The following is a 17,608-nucleotide window of genomic DNA, read 5'->3' on the forward strand; positions in this document are numbered from 1 at the left end:
TCTGATAATTTTTCTGGGTACTGTAGTCCTTCCATTCCCCGTATTACCCTGGTTGCCCAACTTTGAACCCTCTCCAGCTCCACTATAGCTTTCTTGTACACTGGTCCCAGTACTGTACACAGTATTCTATGTGTGGTCTGACTAGTGATTTGTACAACGGTAGAATTATTTCCTTGTTGTGGGCATCTATGCCCCTATTGATGCACCCCATGATTTTATTTGCCTTGGCAGCAGTTGCCTGACACTGGTCACTACAGCTAAATTTACTGTTAACTCCTAAGTCCTTTTCCATGTCAGTTGTTCCAAGTGTGCTCCCATTTAACCCCTTAAGGACCAAGCCCATTTTCACCTTAAAGGACCAGAGGGTTTTTTGCACATCTGACCACTGTCACTTTAAGCATTAATAACTCTGGAATGCTTTAACTTTTCATTCTGATTCCGAGACTGTTTTTTTGTGACATATTCTACTTTATGTTAGTGGTAAATATTTGTCGATACTTGTATCATTTCTTGGTAGAAAAATTCCAAAATTTTATGAAAAATTTAGAATTTTTCTAACTTTGAAGCTCTCTGCTTGTAAGGAAAATAGACATTCAAAATAAAATTATACATTCATTCACATATACAATATTTCTACTTTATGTTTGCATCATAAAGTTAACATGTTTTTTACTTTTGGAAGACATCAGAGGGCTTCAACGTTGCGCAGAAATTTTAAATTTTTTCAAAAAAAGTTCTAAAATTGGAATTTTTCAGGGACCAGTTCAGTTTTGATGTGGATTTGAAGGGCCTTCATATTAGAAATTAGTGCTGGGCAGTATACTGGTTCATACCGAATTTCTTTTCCTGTACAATATTATCAGCCGCAGCGCGCTGTCCCAACATCGGGCAACTAATCATATGTGACCCGCGGATGCTGTTCTGCTTCTTTTCCCCAACCCCCCCCCCCCTCCCCCACCACCATGAATTATCCCCCCTCCCCCCCGGTTTATCGGCTTAGCGCTGCGCTGTCCCCCACATCGGAAAACTAATCATATGTCACCCGCGAGCGCTGCTTCTCTCTCCACCCCCCACACACACACCAAATAATTATCAGCCGCTGTAGTGTCCTATCCTGAGGCCTGGCTTAAAAATAAACAAAATAAACTTTCACTCACGTTCCCCCGTTGCTCCGGTACCAGCCTCACGGTCCCTCCGCTGCTCTTGCTGCTTCCTGGGGATGGGAACATCACAGAGCCGTCAGTGATGTCCCACCTCGGCCGGTGATAGGCTGAGCACACTGTCATGTAAGGAGTCGGCCAGAGCTCCTTACATGACAGTGCGCTCAACCTATCACCGGCCGAGGCGGGACATCGCTGCGGCCGGTGATACGCTGATGGCTCTGTGATGTTCCCAGGCCATAATTTACAAAAATACTGTGATACACATTTTTAGTCATACCGCCCAGCTCTATTAGAAATACCCGACAAATGACCCCATTATAAAAACTGCACCCCTCAAAGTATTCAAAATGACATTCAGTGTGATAACCCTTTAGGTGTTTCACAGAAATAGCAGCAAAATGAAGGAGAAAATTCAAAATCTTCATTTTTTTCACTCGCATGTTCTTGTAGACCCAGTTTTTGAATTTTTACACGGGGTAATAGGAGAAAAATTCCCCCAAAAATTGTAACCCAATTTCTCTTGAGTAAGGAAATACCTCATATGTGCATGTCAAGTGTTCGGCAGGCACAGTAAAGGGCTCAGAAGTGAAGGAGCAACAATGGGATTTTGGAGAGTATATTTTGCTGAAATGGTTTTTGGGGGGCCACAGCCCTTATGGTGCCAGAACAGCAAAAAAAAAAAAAAAAAAAAAAAAAAAAACAAACAAAAAAAACACATGGCATACTATTTTGGAAACTACACCCCTTAAGGAACGTAACAAGGAGTACAGGGAGCCTGAACACCTCACAGGTGTTTGACGACTTTTTGTTAAAGATGGATGTGTAAATGAAAAAAAAAATTATATACACACACACACACACTATATATATATATGTGTGTGTGTGTGTGTGTATATAATTATTTTTTTTCACTAAAATGCAGGTTTCCCCCAAATTTTACATTTTTACAAGTGGTAATAGAAGAAAATGACCCACAAAATTTGTAACCCCATTCCTTCTGAGTATGGAAATACCCAATGGGTTGACGTCGAGTGCTCCGCTGGTGCACTACAATGCTCAGAAGAGGAGGACCGCCATTGAGCTTTTTAGAGTAAGAATTTGTTTGGAATGGAAGTGAGGGGCCATGTGCGTTTACAAAGCCCCCCCCCCCCCGTGGTGCCAGAACAGTGGACCCCCCACATGTGACCTTATTTTGGAAACTGCACCCCTCACAGAATTTAATAAGGGATGCAGTGAGTATTTACACCCCACTGGCATTTGACAGATCTTTGGAACAGTGGGCTGTGCAAATTAAAAATTACATTTTTCATTTTCACGGACCACTGTTCCAAACATCTCTCAGACACTTGTGGGGCTTAAATGCTCACTGTACCCCTTATTACATTACGCGAGTTGTGAAGTTTCCAAAATGGGGTCACATGTGGGTGTGTGTGTGTGGGGGGGGGGGGGTTCATTGTTCTGGCACTATGGGGGCTTTGTAAACACACGTGGCCTCCAATTCCGGACAAATTTTCTCTCCAAAAGCCCAATGGCCCTCCTTCTCTTCTGAGCATTGAAGTGCACCCGCAGAGCACTTTACATCCACATATGGGGTATGTTCTTACTCAGAAGCAATAGGGTTAAAAATTTTGGGGGGCTTTTTTTTCCCTATTTTCCCTTGTGAAAATGAAAAATTTAGGGCAACACCATCATTTTTCTGAAAAAAAATTTCTTCTTCATTTTCCCATCCAAATTTAATGAAAATTCTTCGAACACCTGTGGGGTGTTAAGGCTCACTATACCCCTTGTTACATTCCGTGAGGGGCGTAGTTTCCAAAATGGTGTCACATGTGGGTATTAATTTTTTTGCGTTTATGTCAGAACCGCTGTAAAATCAGCCACCCCTGTGCAAATCACCAATTAAGGCCTTAAATGTACATTGTGTGCCTTGTTGTGCACCCGCAGAGCACTTTACGCCCACATATTGGGTATTTCTGTACTCAGGAGAAATTGCGTTACAAATTTTGGGGGTCTTATTTTTCCCTTTTATCGCCTGTGAAAATAAAAAGTATGGTGCTACACCAGCCAGTTAATTTTATTTTATTTTTTAAACTAACTGGCTGGTGTAGCACCATACTTTTTATTTTCACAAACAGGCTGGTGTAGCCTCCAACTTTTCTTTTTCATAAAGGGTAAAAAGGAGAAAATGCCCCGCGAAATTTGTAGTGTAATTTCTCCCAAGTACGGAAATACCCCATATGTGGCCCTACACTGTTTCCATGAAATACGACAGGGCTCCTAAGTAAGAGTGCGCGCCATGCGCATTTGAGGACTATTTTAGGGATTGCACAGGGGAGGACATTGGGGGATTCTACGCCAGTGATTCCCAAAGAGCGTGCCTCCAGCTGCTGCTAAACTCCCAGCATGCCTGGACAGTCAGTGGCTGTGCGGAAATTCTGGGAGGAGTTGTTTTGAAACAGCTGGAGGCTCAGTTTTGGAAACACTGCCGTACGATACGTTTTTAATTTTTATGGGGGGGGGGGCAGTGTAAGGGGGTGTATATGTAGTGTTTTACTTTTATTATGTGTTAGAGTAGTGGGGTTTACGGTGAGTTTCCCGCTAGGTGTTTGTGCCACAGCTCAAACTTGAAGCAGGAAACTCACTGTAAACCCGCCCGTATGAATTTACCCTGTAAAGATTGCTACTTTACTATTCAACCTCTCTTAAAGGTCATTAATGAATATATTATATAGAATAGGACCCATGATAGACCCCTGTGGCACATATTTCACATAAAGACAAACTCCTCCCCCTTTCCGTTTTGTCCGATCCTTCCTGAATAGACTATAAACCTGTATGTTGACTGCCCAGTCACAGCTATCGTCCAACCAAGTTTCTGTTATACCCACTAAGTCATAATTCTCCTCAGACATTATCAACTCGTTCGTCAGTTTTATTGGTCAGACTGGTAATCCTTTGATAAATGTGCCCCATTATGTCTATGACAGTTGACAGCCAGCAACTGGTGTTTTGCAGAAATGCTTATAAATTTTTTTTTATATATATAAAAAAAATAGATAGATCTAGATATATATATATATATATATATATATATATATCTCTATCTATCTATATATATATATATATCTCTCTCTATCTATCTATCTATATATATATATATCTCTCTCTCTCTCTCTCTCTCTATCTATCTATCTATCTATATCTCTCTCTCTCTCTCTCTCTCTATATATATATCTCTCTCATATATATATATATTATATATATCTATCTTCGTTTATCAGCTAGAAATTAGGGATCGACCGATTATCGGTTTGGCCGATATTATCGGCCGATAATCACGATTTTGGGCATTATCAGTATCGGCAATTACCTTGCCGATAATGCCCCGCCCCCCTCACCGCCACAACCGTGACCGCGCCCCCCCCCCCCCCCACCGCCCCATTGCCTCCCCCATCCCTGGTTTTATTATTACCTGTTCCCGGGGCCCACGCTACTTCTGACTCCTGCTGCGTCCTGCCTTACGCTGTGCGCAATGACGAGTGACGTGACGTGCGCGACGTGACGTCACAGTCAATGCACACAGTGACAGCTCAGGAGGACTCCACCGGAGCCAGATGTAGAGTGGACCCCGGGCCAAGGTAATTATAAAACCGGGGATGGGGGAGGCAATGGGGCCGGGGCGGTGCGACGCGGCGGTAGGGGGCGCAGAGCGGTGCGGCGGTGGGGGGAGCGGTGCGGGAGCAGTGCGGGGGTGGCGGTGATAGGACTCAGGACCTCCGGACAGGCAGGGGGAGAGTAGCGGGTGGCGGCGGCGGTCTATGGCACCGCAAAAGCCACTGCAGTGCATTGATTTAAAGCGCCCGCTTTAAATCAATGATCTGCAGCGGTGTCGCGGGGGGATAAATAGCCGATAAATTATACCGTAATATCGGTATAAGTTATCGGCTATCGGCCCTAACCTCCACTGATTATCGGTATCGGCCCTAAAAAAACGATATCGGTCGATCCCTACTAGAAATAAAAGGTAATCTGACAAACAAACCCCATTAGTAATTCCTTATTGTACAAAAGACTCATGCTGAGCTTAATACATTTCCAGGCTATAGAGATCAGCAATATTATGTGCCACCTTGTGTATGCACAAGCCCTCTGGGATCCCAGACCAATTAGGAAACATTTTCTGCTTAGTAATTATACATGTGACATATGAGAAATGTTTGTCACCTAGGCAGATACTAATGGGTATCATTTCATACACAAGGCTCATTTCCAACGAACCTATTCCTTATAATTTACTTAATTAGCAGTTAATCGGAAACTGGCCCTTTACTTTTCTATGAACAGTTAAAGGTCTAGATGCCTAAAATGAATCCTTTCACATTCATCCCCGTTCTTAAGAAACCCCTTCCTAAGGTTATGTTCACACAGCATTATTTCCACAATTATGCAGTTTACAAATTCAGAATTCAGCTGAAATTGCGGTGGAATTTAAGCAGAATTCTGTGTCATCTAAACAAAGAATTCTGCTGAAATTCAAGCTCCATTGATTTCAATGGGATTCAGCCACAGAATTCCGCAAAATATAAGACTAGACTTATATTTTGATGGAATGCAGAAAGTATGCATTCTGCTGTCTGACTGGAACTGTGGAATCTTATTCAAATAAATTAGCAGTAAATTACAGCAGAATTTGCATCAGAAATTCTTCTGCGGAATTGTGCACAGAAATGTTGTCGTGTGAACATACCCTGAAAGAGCAATTCACTTTGCAAAAGAAAGAAGGTAGTCGGCAGAAAAAAATATTTTTTTCAGTGTAGTGCAATATATGCCTTATACAACCTTACTGCAAACATCATCATCTACTATTTCATACATAAAACATATACATTTCTTTATTAACCATGCAGTGCATAAACCAAACCTAACAAAACAAATTGAATGTTAAAAACAGAAAAGAGCTTACGACTTGATACGCAGTATGCCAGCCTACAGTTGATTTTGCGGTACAGTTGCTTGTTAAAAGGCCAAATGGCAAGAGTAAAAAGTTGAATTAAATTAATGATAATTCCAGTGCCAATGAACACGTAGCTGATAAAAAGATGACAAAGGAACTGAGATTTCAGAAATCCAATGATGTCCATTTTTCACCAAGAACAGATGATCGAAGCTTCTCAAAACCATTCAGATTGTCAGGAGAATACCTATTTAACAACAAAAGAAAGGATAAGAGACACAAATCCATGTCAAGACAACACAGAAGACAACAGCATAAATATAAACATATATGGTAATATTCACTCTACATTCACTCTACATTCCTCTAGTTACATTCTACATTCTCTGTTTTAGGGTACAATCACACGCTGTGAACCCGCTGCGAGTTAGCTGACCCATTTAGCTGAATGGTAGCATGACAGTCTGCAAATCTGCCACTATTGCAGACTGTCCGCAGACCCATACCCAAGTGAACGGTAGCATAACTCGCAGTGGAATTCCCAAAGCGGAAAACACCCTGCCACTTACCAGTGAGTGAATGTACCCTTAAGACGTACTCTGGTATAATACTAAAAAAAGCTTTCTATTGATATGATTTACATTCACAAAATATGGAATAGTTACAGGAATGCATCCATATTCTGGAATTCTATTCTAAAATAATAAGACACCGTTTTGCAGTGACATTAGTATAAGAAAAAATATTATATAGCTGTTAGGGAACATATTTGACAACATGCTGGAATAAATCACTTTCACTCTGTGTGCTCATAAATTCTGCTAGTACACACACACCACGTTTTCTTCATACGGTCACCAGATCTGGTGGGGAAATGTCAAAACCGGCATCTACCGTATCCCCGCCAGACCTGGCCCCCATCTAATTTATTTGAACGAGCCGACCAGAGTCCGGTATTGACTCTGGTTGGCTCATTTTTTTGCACCGTATCCTGGTTTGTCACTGGACTGAAAACTGCAGCATGCCACGGTTTTCAGTCCGGCAGAAAAACTGGATACAGTGCAAAAATTAGCCAACTGGAGTCTGATTCCGGTTGGCTCATTCAATTGAATGAGATGTGGGCCAGGTCCAGCTGGGATAAAGGTAGCGGACGGTTTTGACATACCCCTGTTGGATCCAGTGGCTGTAAGAAATAAACGTGGTGTGAATGCACGCGAATATTGCAAGTCTTGTGCAGGAGTACAGTATTATTCAAATTTTCAGCATTTCACAGTTGTACATTGCTACAAAGGGCCTTGATAAGAGGTATGACTAAGAACCCAATGGTCACACCCCCTCCCATAGACATGAATGGAGGGGGCGTGGCATCAGTTGGGGGGTGGCGTGGTGTGACGTCAAGACCACCTGAACCCAGCATTGTAAACATAATAGGGGAGATTTATCAAAACCTGTCCAAAGGAAAAGTTGTTCAGTTGTCCATAGCAACCAATCAGATCGCTTCTTTCATTTTTCACAGGCCTTCCTAAAAATGAAAGAAGCGATCTGATTGGTTGCTATGGGCAACTGTACAACTTTTCCTCTGGACAGGTTTTGATAAATCTCCCCCTATGTTCAGAACGTCGGGGTGTTCGCATGGAGATAGAGGGAGGTCCCAACTGTCGGACCCTCGTGATCAGACATCTTATTCCCTATCCTTTGGCTAGGGGCCAAGATGTACCCCTTTAATGGAAACCTTATTCAGATTGCTCTGGACCTCAGAATGGACTAAAGGTTCACTTTCCAACAAGACAGTGACCTTAAGCACACAGCCATATCAACACTCCGTGAATGTCCTTGAATAGCCCAGCCAAAGCCCTGACTTGAGCCCAATTGAACATATCGGGAGAGACTTGAAAATGGCTTCCACCAAAAAGGTCTCGACTAGAGATGAGCAAACTTACAGTAAATTCGATTCGTCAAGAACTTCTCGGCTCGGCAGTTGATGACTTATCCTGCGTAAATTAGTTCAGCCTTCAGGTGCTCCGGTGGGCTGGAAAAGGTGGATATAGTCCTAGGAAAGAGTCTCCTAGGACTGTATCCACCTTTTCCAGCCCACCGGAGCACCTGAAAGCTGAACTAATTTATGCAGGAAAAGTCATCAACTGCCAAGCCGAGAATTCGCTCATCTCTAGTCTCAACCTTACAGAGCTTTAGAGGATATGCAGAGAAGAATGACAAAAATCACCAAATCCAGGTGTGCAAACCTTGTGGCATCATACCCAAGCAGACTGGAGGCTTTTCAATAAATTAGCAAAGACTTCTAACATTCTGGCCCTCATTTACTAACATGATTCCGACTCTTTGTTGCATGTTTTGTGCGACAGAATTTAGGCGCAAAACCCGACAAAGAATGTGTGACAGAAAAAACCCGACAGAATCTGAATCACCCTACAAAATGTGCGTTTATTTCGGGAAAAGGGGCGTGTTCCCTACATTTCAGCCAAAATCACAGCCAAAACCACTCGGATATTCATGTGAATTATCTGGGAAGAAAACCTGACACTTTAAAGCAAGTATAAAGTTTCAAGCAATTTTTACAATTACATTTTTAAGCAAGGTTTTAGCTTTATTAACACATTTTTTTATGAATCTTTTCAAACCCTTTTTTTTCCCTATCGTTTCAGTAATGATGGTAATTAAAAAAAAATTTACTAGACAAGGGAAATTTTCGTTTAGTTTTGTTATACTGTTTTCGTTTTGGGTAAAATTTTCGGTTTGGTAATTTTTTTCAGGTTAGATTTTTCGGATACATTCAGTATCAATTCAGTATAAATTTTTCGTTTAACTTAGTTTCGTTTCGTAACTTTTTTGCCCTTTTGCAAGGTTACCATGAAAAAGAAAGATGCTGGAGGGAATTGTGAGGAACTAATTTTATTTTTTTGATAACGAAATAATTTTTTACATTAGAAGCAGGGGACCATTATCGGGAGCGGGTGCAGGAAAAGAAGGGAGCTGCAAAGATCAGAACATTGGAAGACAAGTAAGATCATGTATAATTTTATGCAATTTATTAATACATTGGCCCAGATTTATCAAACTGTGTGGGATAAAAAGTGGAGAGATTTTCCCACAGCAACCAATTCACAGCTCAGCTAATGATCTCTGGTAAAGTGAAAGCAAAGCTGTGATTGGTTGCTATAGGAAAAATCACTCCACTTTTTCTCTCACACAGTTTGATAAATCTGGGCCATTATGTAATGTTGAATGAATGAATAAATGAATGAATGAGTCTTGAATGATTGATGTGTTTGATCGATGTGTCTGATTGATGGGTGATTTATGTATAACAGGTCATGTTGATTATTTTTACTGTATTTTTCATGTAGATATTTATAGTAAAATATGTGATTTGAATATATACTTAATGTTAATACAGGAATTTTAATGTAAGGTGTATTTTTTGAACATTTAAGACAGGTTAGATACGTGTTTTATACTTGCGCTAACCCAGTGTTTGTTACCCAACAAACCAGGGTGCCTCCAGCTGTTGAAAAACTACAACACCCAGCATGCCCTGACAGCCAAAGGCTGACCGGGCATGTTGGAAGTTGTAGTTCTGCAACAACTGGATGCACCCTGCTTTGTTGGCAAACAATGCGCTAACCTATTTCTGGTTTTTCTTTTTTTAAATTTCCCTCTCTTCACTGAACTGATTAGTAGGTTAATCAAATGCATAGTAAATTGCCGTGGGAAAATTTTTTATTGACAAAACCACAGACATAATTCTTTGCATTTTATTAACCTACTAACCAGTTCAGTAAAAAGAGGGGAAAAAAAAAAAAGAAATAAGTTAGCGCAATGTTTGCCAACGAACCAGGGTGCCTCCAGCCGTTGAAAAACTAAAACTCCCAGTATGCCCGGACAGTCTTTGGCTTGCAGGGCATGCTGGGTGTTGTCGTATTTCAACAGCTGGAGGCACCCTGGTTTGTTGGGTAACAAACACTGGGTTAGCGCAAGTGTAAAACACGTATCTAGCATATTTAACATTTTCAAAATAATGCACATTACATAAAAATGTATGTATTAACAATAAGTATATATTAAAATCACATTTTACTATAAATATCTACATGAAAAATACAATAAAAATAACCAACATGACATGTCATACATAAATCACCCGTCAAACACATCAATCATTCATGCAGCATTCATTCAACAATACATCATATTGAAGCACAAAGCATATAAAATTATACATTATCTTGCCAGTGTTCCAATGTTCTGATCTCTGCAGGTCTCTTTTCCGTGCACCCGCTCCCGATAATGGTCCCTTGCTTCTAAATGAAAAAGTTTGTTGTAAAAAAAAAAAATTGTTTTTCACAATTTCGTAGGCACGTACAATTAGTTTTGTTACAAATTCGGATTCATTCGGATGTAAATATTTCGTACATTCAAATCAATCAGAATGCAAGAAATATGAACAATTTGGACAAAAATGAATTTCTTACAAAACGAATTGCATGTCTAATATATACTCATTTAATAGATCTATCTGTGTTTCCCTCCTTCCACAGGTCCGAGTTACAGTACTTTATATATATATATTTCCATGAATACATTAACCCATTAAACATTTGAAGTTTTCTGGGTCTGAATGCCATTGGAGGCAGAGTATGACATCAGCCTCTAGGGTCTATTGGGGGTGTATAGATTGAATTGGCTAGATCTATAACATTGTGACTTTTTTTGCCCATTGAAATCAATGTGCCTATTGTGGTCTATGAGATCTTGTGGCAAACGGGGTAGAAAGCTAAACAGCAGGGTCTTGGATAGTTAAGAAAGTGTTTGAACCATGGAAACTAGGTCCCACGGTTCAAAAAATCATGTCTATCCTAATTAAAGTATAAACCCAACACTGTTTATCAACCTGGGAATTGAACCTACAGGGTCTCCCATCCAAGTTACTACCAGGACCCTGCTGTTAAGCTTTCTACCCAGCTTGCTGCAAGATCTCCATAGACCACATTGGGCCCATTGATTTCAATGGGCAAAAAAAATCTCAATGTTATAGATCTAGCCCATTCATTCCTATACATCACCAATAGACCCTGGAGGCTGATGTCACACTCAAATGTTTAATGCGTTAATGTATTCATGGAAATATGTATTTATAAAGTACTGTAGCCACACACTGTAACTCAGACCTGAGGAAGGATGGAGCCCCTCAGAAACGCGTAGTCCTACCATGTATTGCCACTTTGTATGATTAGAAGTAGAAGAAACCCTGTGACAGAAATAAACCTGCCTGCGACACAATTTACAATGAGACAGAAAACCCTGCAACAGAAATTACCGTGCGACAGAAACATCCGACAGAAATTACCGTGCAACAGAATTTTTCTCTGCGACTAAAAATATCGGGAAAAGTGCGACAGATTAGTAAATACAACGTAAAAAAAAAAAAAAAAAGATTGAAAACACAAAAAAGAAACACAAGCCGACACTCCACTCTTAGTAAATGAGGGCCTCTGTTTATAACTGACCAGGGAGCAGTTATGATATTTTGTAGGGATCGACAGATTATCAGTATGGCTGATATTATCGGCCGATAATCACGATTTTGGGCATTATCAGCAATTACCTTGCCGATAAGCCGATAATGCCCCGCCCCCCACCGCACCGTATACCGGGTGGTATACCGGTATGGATTTTTGCCCATACTGCGCCCCTCCTTCACCCTCCGAGTCAATAAAAAAAAAATTAAAAACTTACCCGTAATGGGGGTGGTCCGGGCCATCCATCCTTCCTGTAGTGTCCGGGGCGTTCCGGGTGAACCGGTCCGGGCTGTCCTTCTCCGGCGGTCATCTTCTCCACTCCGGGCAGGCTCCGGCCTAGTAGCTGCATAGACGCCGCTACGCCGTGACGTCAGGTGCGTCGCTGCGCACGGGCGTCACTGCGCAGCGGCGTCTATGCAGCGTACTAGGTCGGAGCCTGCCCGGAGTTGAGAAGATGACCGCCGGAGAAGAAGGACAGCCCGGACCGGTTCACCCTTCACCCGGAACGCACCCGGACACTACAGGAAGGATGGATGGCCCGGACCACCCTGACAGGTAGGGGGAGAGAAGCGGGTGGTGGCCTATGACACCGCAAAAGCCACTGCAGTGCATTGATTTAAAGCGCCCGCTTTAAATCAATGATCTGCAGTGGTGTCGCGGGGGGATAAATAGCCGATCACGGAATATCGGTATAAGTTATCGGCTATCGGCCCTAACCTCCACCGTTTATCGGTATCTGCCCTAAAAAAACGATATCGGTCGATCCCTAATATTTTGTTTATGAATGTTTTGCAGGATGCTTGGAAAATAAGCATTTGTCCATGGCCATGTGATGGCTGGACAGATGCAGGTGGTGTGCTATGTATGCAGCTTTTATTACTGTACTCCGTGTACTACTGTATTACTGTAGTCTAAAGAGCCATGCACCTGTGTGTCCCGTGACCAGGACAGATTTACATGCCCTGGAAGCAAGAAAATGAAGGTTTCTACTGTATAAAAGATCTAGTGCACAGTCATGAGAAAAAGAAAGTGCACCTTGTTTGAATATAGCTTTATATATTAAGACATTAAAAGAGACATTATGGTCCTTAAAGATATGTTTAAAAAAAAAAAAAAACACAAAGATAAAAATGAGAAGCAGTGGTTGATAAAATAAGGACACTCTTCAAAGGGTGTGTGGTTGCCAGGTACTGCCAATCAAATGCTCTTGATTAACTAATTAACAAGTGTGATCACCTCTCTGAGGGTGCATTCACACCACGTTTTGGACATACGGGTGCCGGATCCGGTGGGGGAGGGGAAAACCGGGCGCTCCGGTACCCCGGCCGTATCAGCCCGTGACTCCATTTACGTTAATGACCCGACCGGAGTCAAACGGGGACTCCGGTCGGCTCAGTTTTGACCCATATGCGGTTTTGGTCAGGAAACAGCATACGGGTCAAAAGGAAGCCGACCGGAGTCCCCGTTTGACTCCGGTCGGGTCATTAAAGTAAATGGAGTCACGGGCTGATCCGGCCGGGGTATGGGAGCGCCCGGTTTGCCCCTCCCCCACCCGTATGTCCAAACCTAAGACTAGGTTTTCATACAGGTTTTTTTTTCAGTCGAGGGCTGTTTTTTTTACTTTAAAAGCTTGATAGTAAAGGCTGTTTCATTGACAGTACATTACAAAGCCGGTGGCTTAGTGTTAGCCCCCAAAATAGCTAGAACTCACTCCAGTTATTACCCTTGTACCAACCACCACAGGGGTACAGGCTGATACCAAAAGGCCTAGAGCTTCATAAATGGTGCTCCTGGAATTATTTAGGCTGAGTAGGGCCAAAAACAATGTTAATCAATCACCCTGGTAACATCAGGCTGCTGCTTGTTGGCATGGGGCCGATACTGAAAATGGGGGGGGGGGGGCTGATAATGAAAATGGGGGAACTTCCCACCTTCTGGGATGACAGCCATGCAAACCAATTTGATGCTGTGCAGAGTATAGTCTGAGCACTGACAGGCTGATGCCCCACTCCTTTAACCTCTGCAGCAATTCCTGCAGCACTCATACAACCATTTCCCAAAGACAATCTATGAATGACGCTGAACATGTGCACACAACATATTTTGTCAACCATGGCGAGGCCTGAGTGGAAGCTGTCCTTTGAAACCACCATGCTGCAGCTCAGTTTTAGGGTCTGGCAATCTTCTTCTAGCCTTGGTCATCTTTATGTAAAGCAACAATTTTTTTTTTCAGATCCTCCGTGAGTTCTATGCCATAAGGTGCTAGTGACCAGTATTTGATGTTATAGCTCTCACACTCTCCAAGACATTTAAAGGGGTACTCCACCCCTAGACATCTTATCCCCTATCCAAAGGATAGGGATAAGATGTCTGATCGCGGGGGCCCGCCACTGGGGACCCCCGCATTCTACCATGCGGCACCCACCTGTAACGGCTTCTGGAACCGCTGGAGGCCCTCAGGTTAATACCATCCCGACCACGGGGACGTAAGATCGTGACGTCACACCCCGCCCCCTCAATGCAAGTCTATGGGAGGGGGCGTGACAGCTTTCACGCCCCCTCCCATAGACTTGCATTGAGGAGGTGGGTGTGATGTCACACGGGGGGCGGAGTCATGATGTCACGATCTTACGTCCCCGTGGTTGGAATGGTATTAGCCTGAGGGCCTCCAGCGGTTCCTGAAGCTGTTACAGGTGGGTGCCACATGGTAGAATGCAAGGGGCCCCAGCGATCAGACATCTTATCCCCTATCCATATGTCTAGGGGTTGAGTACCCCTTTAAGACACCTACTCCTCATTTACACCAGTGATCTTGTAGCAATAACGAGTTACATGACACGGTGAATACATTTTCTTAATTTGGCCCAATTTAAATATTTCCACTTAGGGGTGTTCTCACTTTTGTTGCCAATGTTTAGACATTAACCCCTTAAGGACCAGGGGTTTTTCCACTTTTATTTTTTCCTCCTTACCTTTAAAAAATCATAACTCTTTCAATTTTGCACCTAAAAATCAATATGCTGCCTTATTTTTTGCACCACCAATTCTACTTGGTAATGACATCAGTCATTTTACCCAAAATTTGATGGCGAAACGGAAAAAAAAAATCATTGTGAGACAATTTAAAAAAAAAAACGCCATTTTGTAACTTTTGGGGGCTTCTACGCAGTACATTTTTCGGTAAAAATGACACTGAAGTTTTTAGCGGTACCATTTTTGTATTGATCGGACTTGATCACTTTTTATTCATTTTTTCATGATATAGAAAGTGACCAAAAATACACTATTTTGGACTTAATTTTTTTTTTTCGTGTACGCCATTGACCGTGCGGTTTAATTAAGGATATATTTTTAAAATTCGGACATTTCCGCAGCGGCGATACCACATATGTTTATTTTTATTTACACTGTTTTTTGTTTTTGTTTTTAAATGGGAAAGGGGGGGGTGAGTCAAACTTTTATTAGGGGAGGGGTTAAATGATCTTTATTCACTTTTTTTTTTTCAGTGTTATAGGTCCCATAGGGACCTATAACACTGCACACACTGATCTTTTACGATGATCACTGGTTTCTCTTAGGAAACCAGTGATCAATGATTCTGCCGCTTGACTGCTCATGCCTGGATCTCAGGCACTGAACAGTCCTTCGGCGATCCGACACCAGGAGGCAAGGTTGGAGACCCTCCTCGTGTCCCAGAGCTGTTCGGGATGCTGCAATTTTGCCGCGGACATCCCGAACAGCCCCCTGAGCTAACCGGCAGTGATTTACTTTCACTTTAGACGCGTTGTGGCCCCGTGTGATAGAAAGGTAGAGGACTCAGGACGTACCAATACATCCTTGGTCCTTAAGAGGTTAATGGCTGTGTGTTGAGCAATTTTAAATGGGACACAACATTAACACCTTTAGGACTCAAAACCATCTTCGTTTTTGCACTTTCATTTTTTCTTTATCTTCTGGAAATCATAACGCGTTCAATTTTGCACCTACAGACCCATATGTTTTTTGCGTCACCAATTGTACTTTGTAATGACATTACTTATTTTATAACAATCTGCGGCAAAACAAAAAAAAAGTGGGGTGAAATGAAAAAAATTTAAAAAAACGCCATTTTGCTACTTTTTAGGGCTTTAGTTTCTACACAGTGCACTTTTCGGTAAAAATGACAAATTATCTTTATTCTGTAGGTCCATACGGTTACAGGGATACCCAATTTAAGTATGTTTTATTTTACTACTATAAAAAAAAAAATTAAGTAATGATAACTACATGCACCAAAATTAGCACATTTCAAATGGTCATCTTCTGACTCCTATAACTTATTTTTCCGCGTACGGGGTTATATAAGAGCTTATTTTTTGTGCCGTTGTCTGTAGTTTTTATCTTGATGGGATTTTTTTAAATCAATTTTTATTAATATTTTTAAGGTATATGAATGAAGTGACTAAAAATTCACAATTTTGGACTTTGGTATTTTTTTTACATGTATGCCATCGACCGTGCAGTTTAGCTAACCTTATATTTTAATAGTTCGGACATTCACGCATGCCGCAGACCACATATGATTTTTTTTATTACATAATTTTATTTAAAAAAAGGAAAATTATATACACATTCTCTCTTTTTTAAATAATTTTTAACTTTTTTTTTTCTACCCCCCCCCCCCCCTTAGGGGGCTACACCATGCAATCTTTTGATTGCATACACTGATTAATGCTATGATCACCGATCAGACGACGAGTAGGCAGGTGAGGACCCTCCCGTCGTCCAGTAAGCTTATCAGGACATTGTGATTCTGTCGCGATGGTCCTGATCAGCTCCACTGAGCTTTAGACGCCGCAATCGACTTTGATAGCAGCATCTAAAAGGGTTAATGCCGGACATCGGCCCAATCGGCGGTGCCCGGCATTAGCCGTGGGTCTTGGCTGCCCGTAGCAACCGTGACCCCCAGGGTTTAACCCGTTTTACGCTCGTGAAAATGGTTTAAACCCAGTTAGTGGGACTCAGGACATACAGGTACGCCCTGAAGGACTTGGGAACGGGGGCATACCTGTATGCCCTGCGTCCTTAAGTTGTTAAACACTGTTATACAGGTTGTACACTGACTATGTTACATTGTAGCAGAGTGTAATTTCTTCAGTGTTGTCACATGAAAAAATAAGAAAATATTTACAAAAATGTGAGGGGTGTACTCACTTATGTAAGCTACTATGAGGCTAAGTTTCCACTTTGTTTTTTTTCTGGCAGTTTTTGGAAAACCGCCACTGCAGTTTTTGAGCCAAAGTCAGAAGTGGATCCATAAGGGAGGAGACGTATAAGTCCTTCCTTTATATGTCCTATTCCTATTGAATACACTTCTGGCTTTGTCTCAAAAGCTGCAATGGTTTTTTTTCTGGCAGTCTTTGTAAACTTGCCAAGTGGAAACTTAGCCTAAATCCAGATGCTTGAGAAGCATGGGTTTAGGGTGATGGAAAATACACAACACAGGTGACATTGTGTTTAGGAGAACTGTTCACAAGTATCAAAACATATAACTTGGCTTATTCTAAAAATAGGTTTGAAGCAGAAGAAAGGTACTGCACATGATTGACATTTTAAGCAAGAATAATACTAAGGTGTTATAAAAGCGGACCTGTTGGCAGGAAATCATGGATATAAATAAGCCCATAGCTAGATAGGGCTAGTCATCATGATTGCGGGGATACCTTCTTTTACTATATTACTTCTCAGTACCAAGCTGTCTTGCTATTATGTAACTGATGCTTAAAAAGGGGTACTCCACTGCAAATTTTTTTTTTTTTTAAATCAACTGGTGCCAAAAAGTTAAACAGATTTGTACATTTCTATTTAAAAATCTTAATCGTTCCAGTACTTATCAGCTGCTGAATACTACATAGGAAGTTCTCTCTGCTGACACCTCTGTCCATTTCAGGAACTGTCCAGAGCAGGATAGGTTT

General features: G+C 41.7%; 1 protein-coding gene across 7 annotated transcripts in view; it reads right to left on the reverse strand.

The window, feature by feature from the left end:
• AGPAT4 (1-acylglycerol-3-phosphate O-acyltransferase 4) overlaps positions 1 to 17,608 on the reverse strand; it is a 232,326-nt gene that overhangs the window by 147,814 nt on the left and 66,904 nt on the right. For 5 of the 7 annotated variants that reach the window (XM_056566792.1, XM_056566786.1, XM_056566785.1 and 2 more), the window contains exon 2: positions 6,127 to 6,364. In XM_056566792.1, the coding sequence (XP_056422767.1) occupies positions 6,127 to 6,304 (178 nt within the window). In that variant the 5' untranslated portion in view covers positions 6,305 to 6,364. Of the gene's footprint in view, positions 1 to 6,126; positions 6,365 to 10,355; positions 10,437 to 17,608 lie in introns of all 7 variants that reach the window. The other 2 variants (XM_056566788.1, XM_056566789.1) reach the window with 1 other exon arrangement.

The sequence above is a fragment of the Hyla sarda genome, chromosome 3, assembly GCF_029499605.1.
Source record: "Hyla sarda isolate aHylSar1 chromosome 3, aHylSar1.hap1, whole genome shotgun sequence".
In the NCBI taxonomy this organism is placed as follows: Eukaryota; Metazoa; Chordata; class Amphibia; order Anura; family Hylidae; genus Hyla; species Hyla sarda.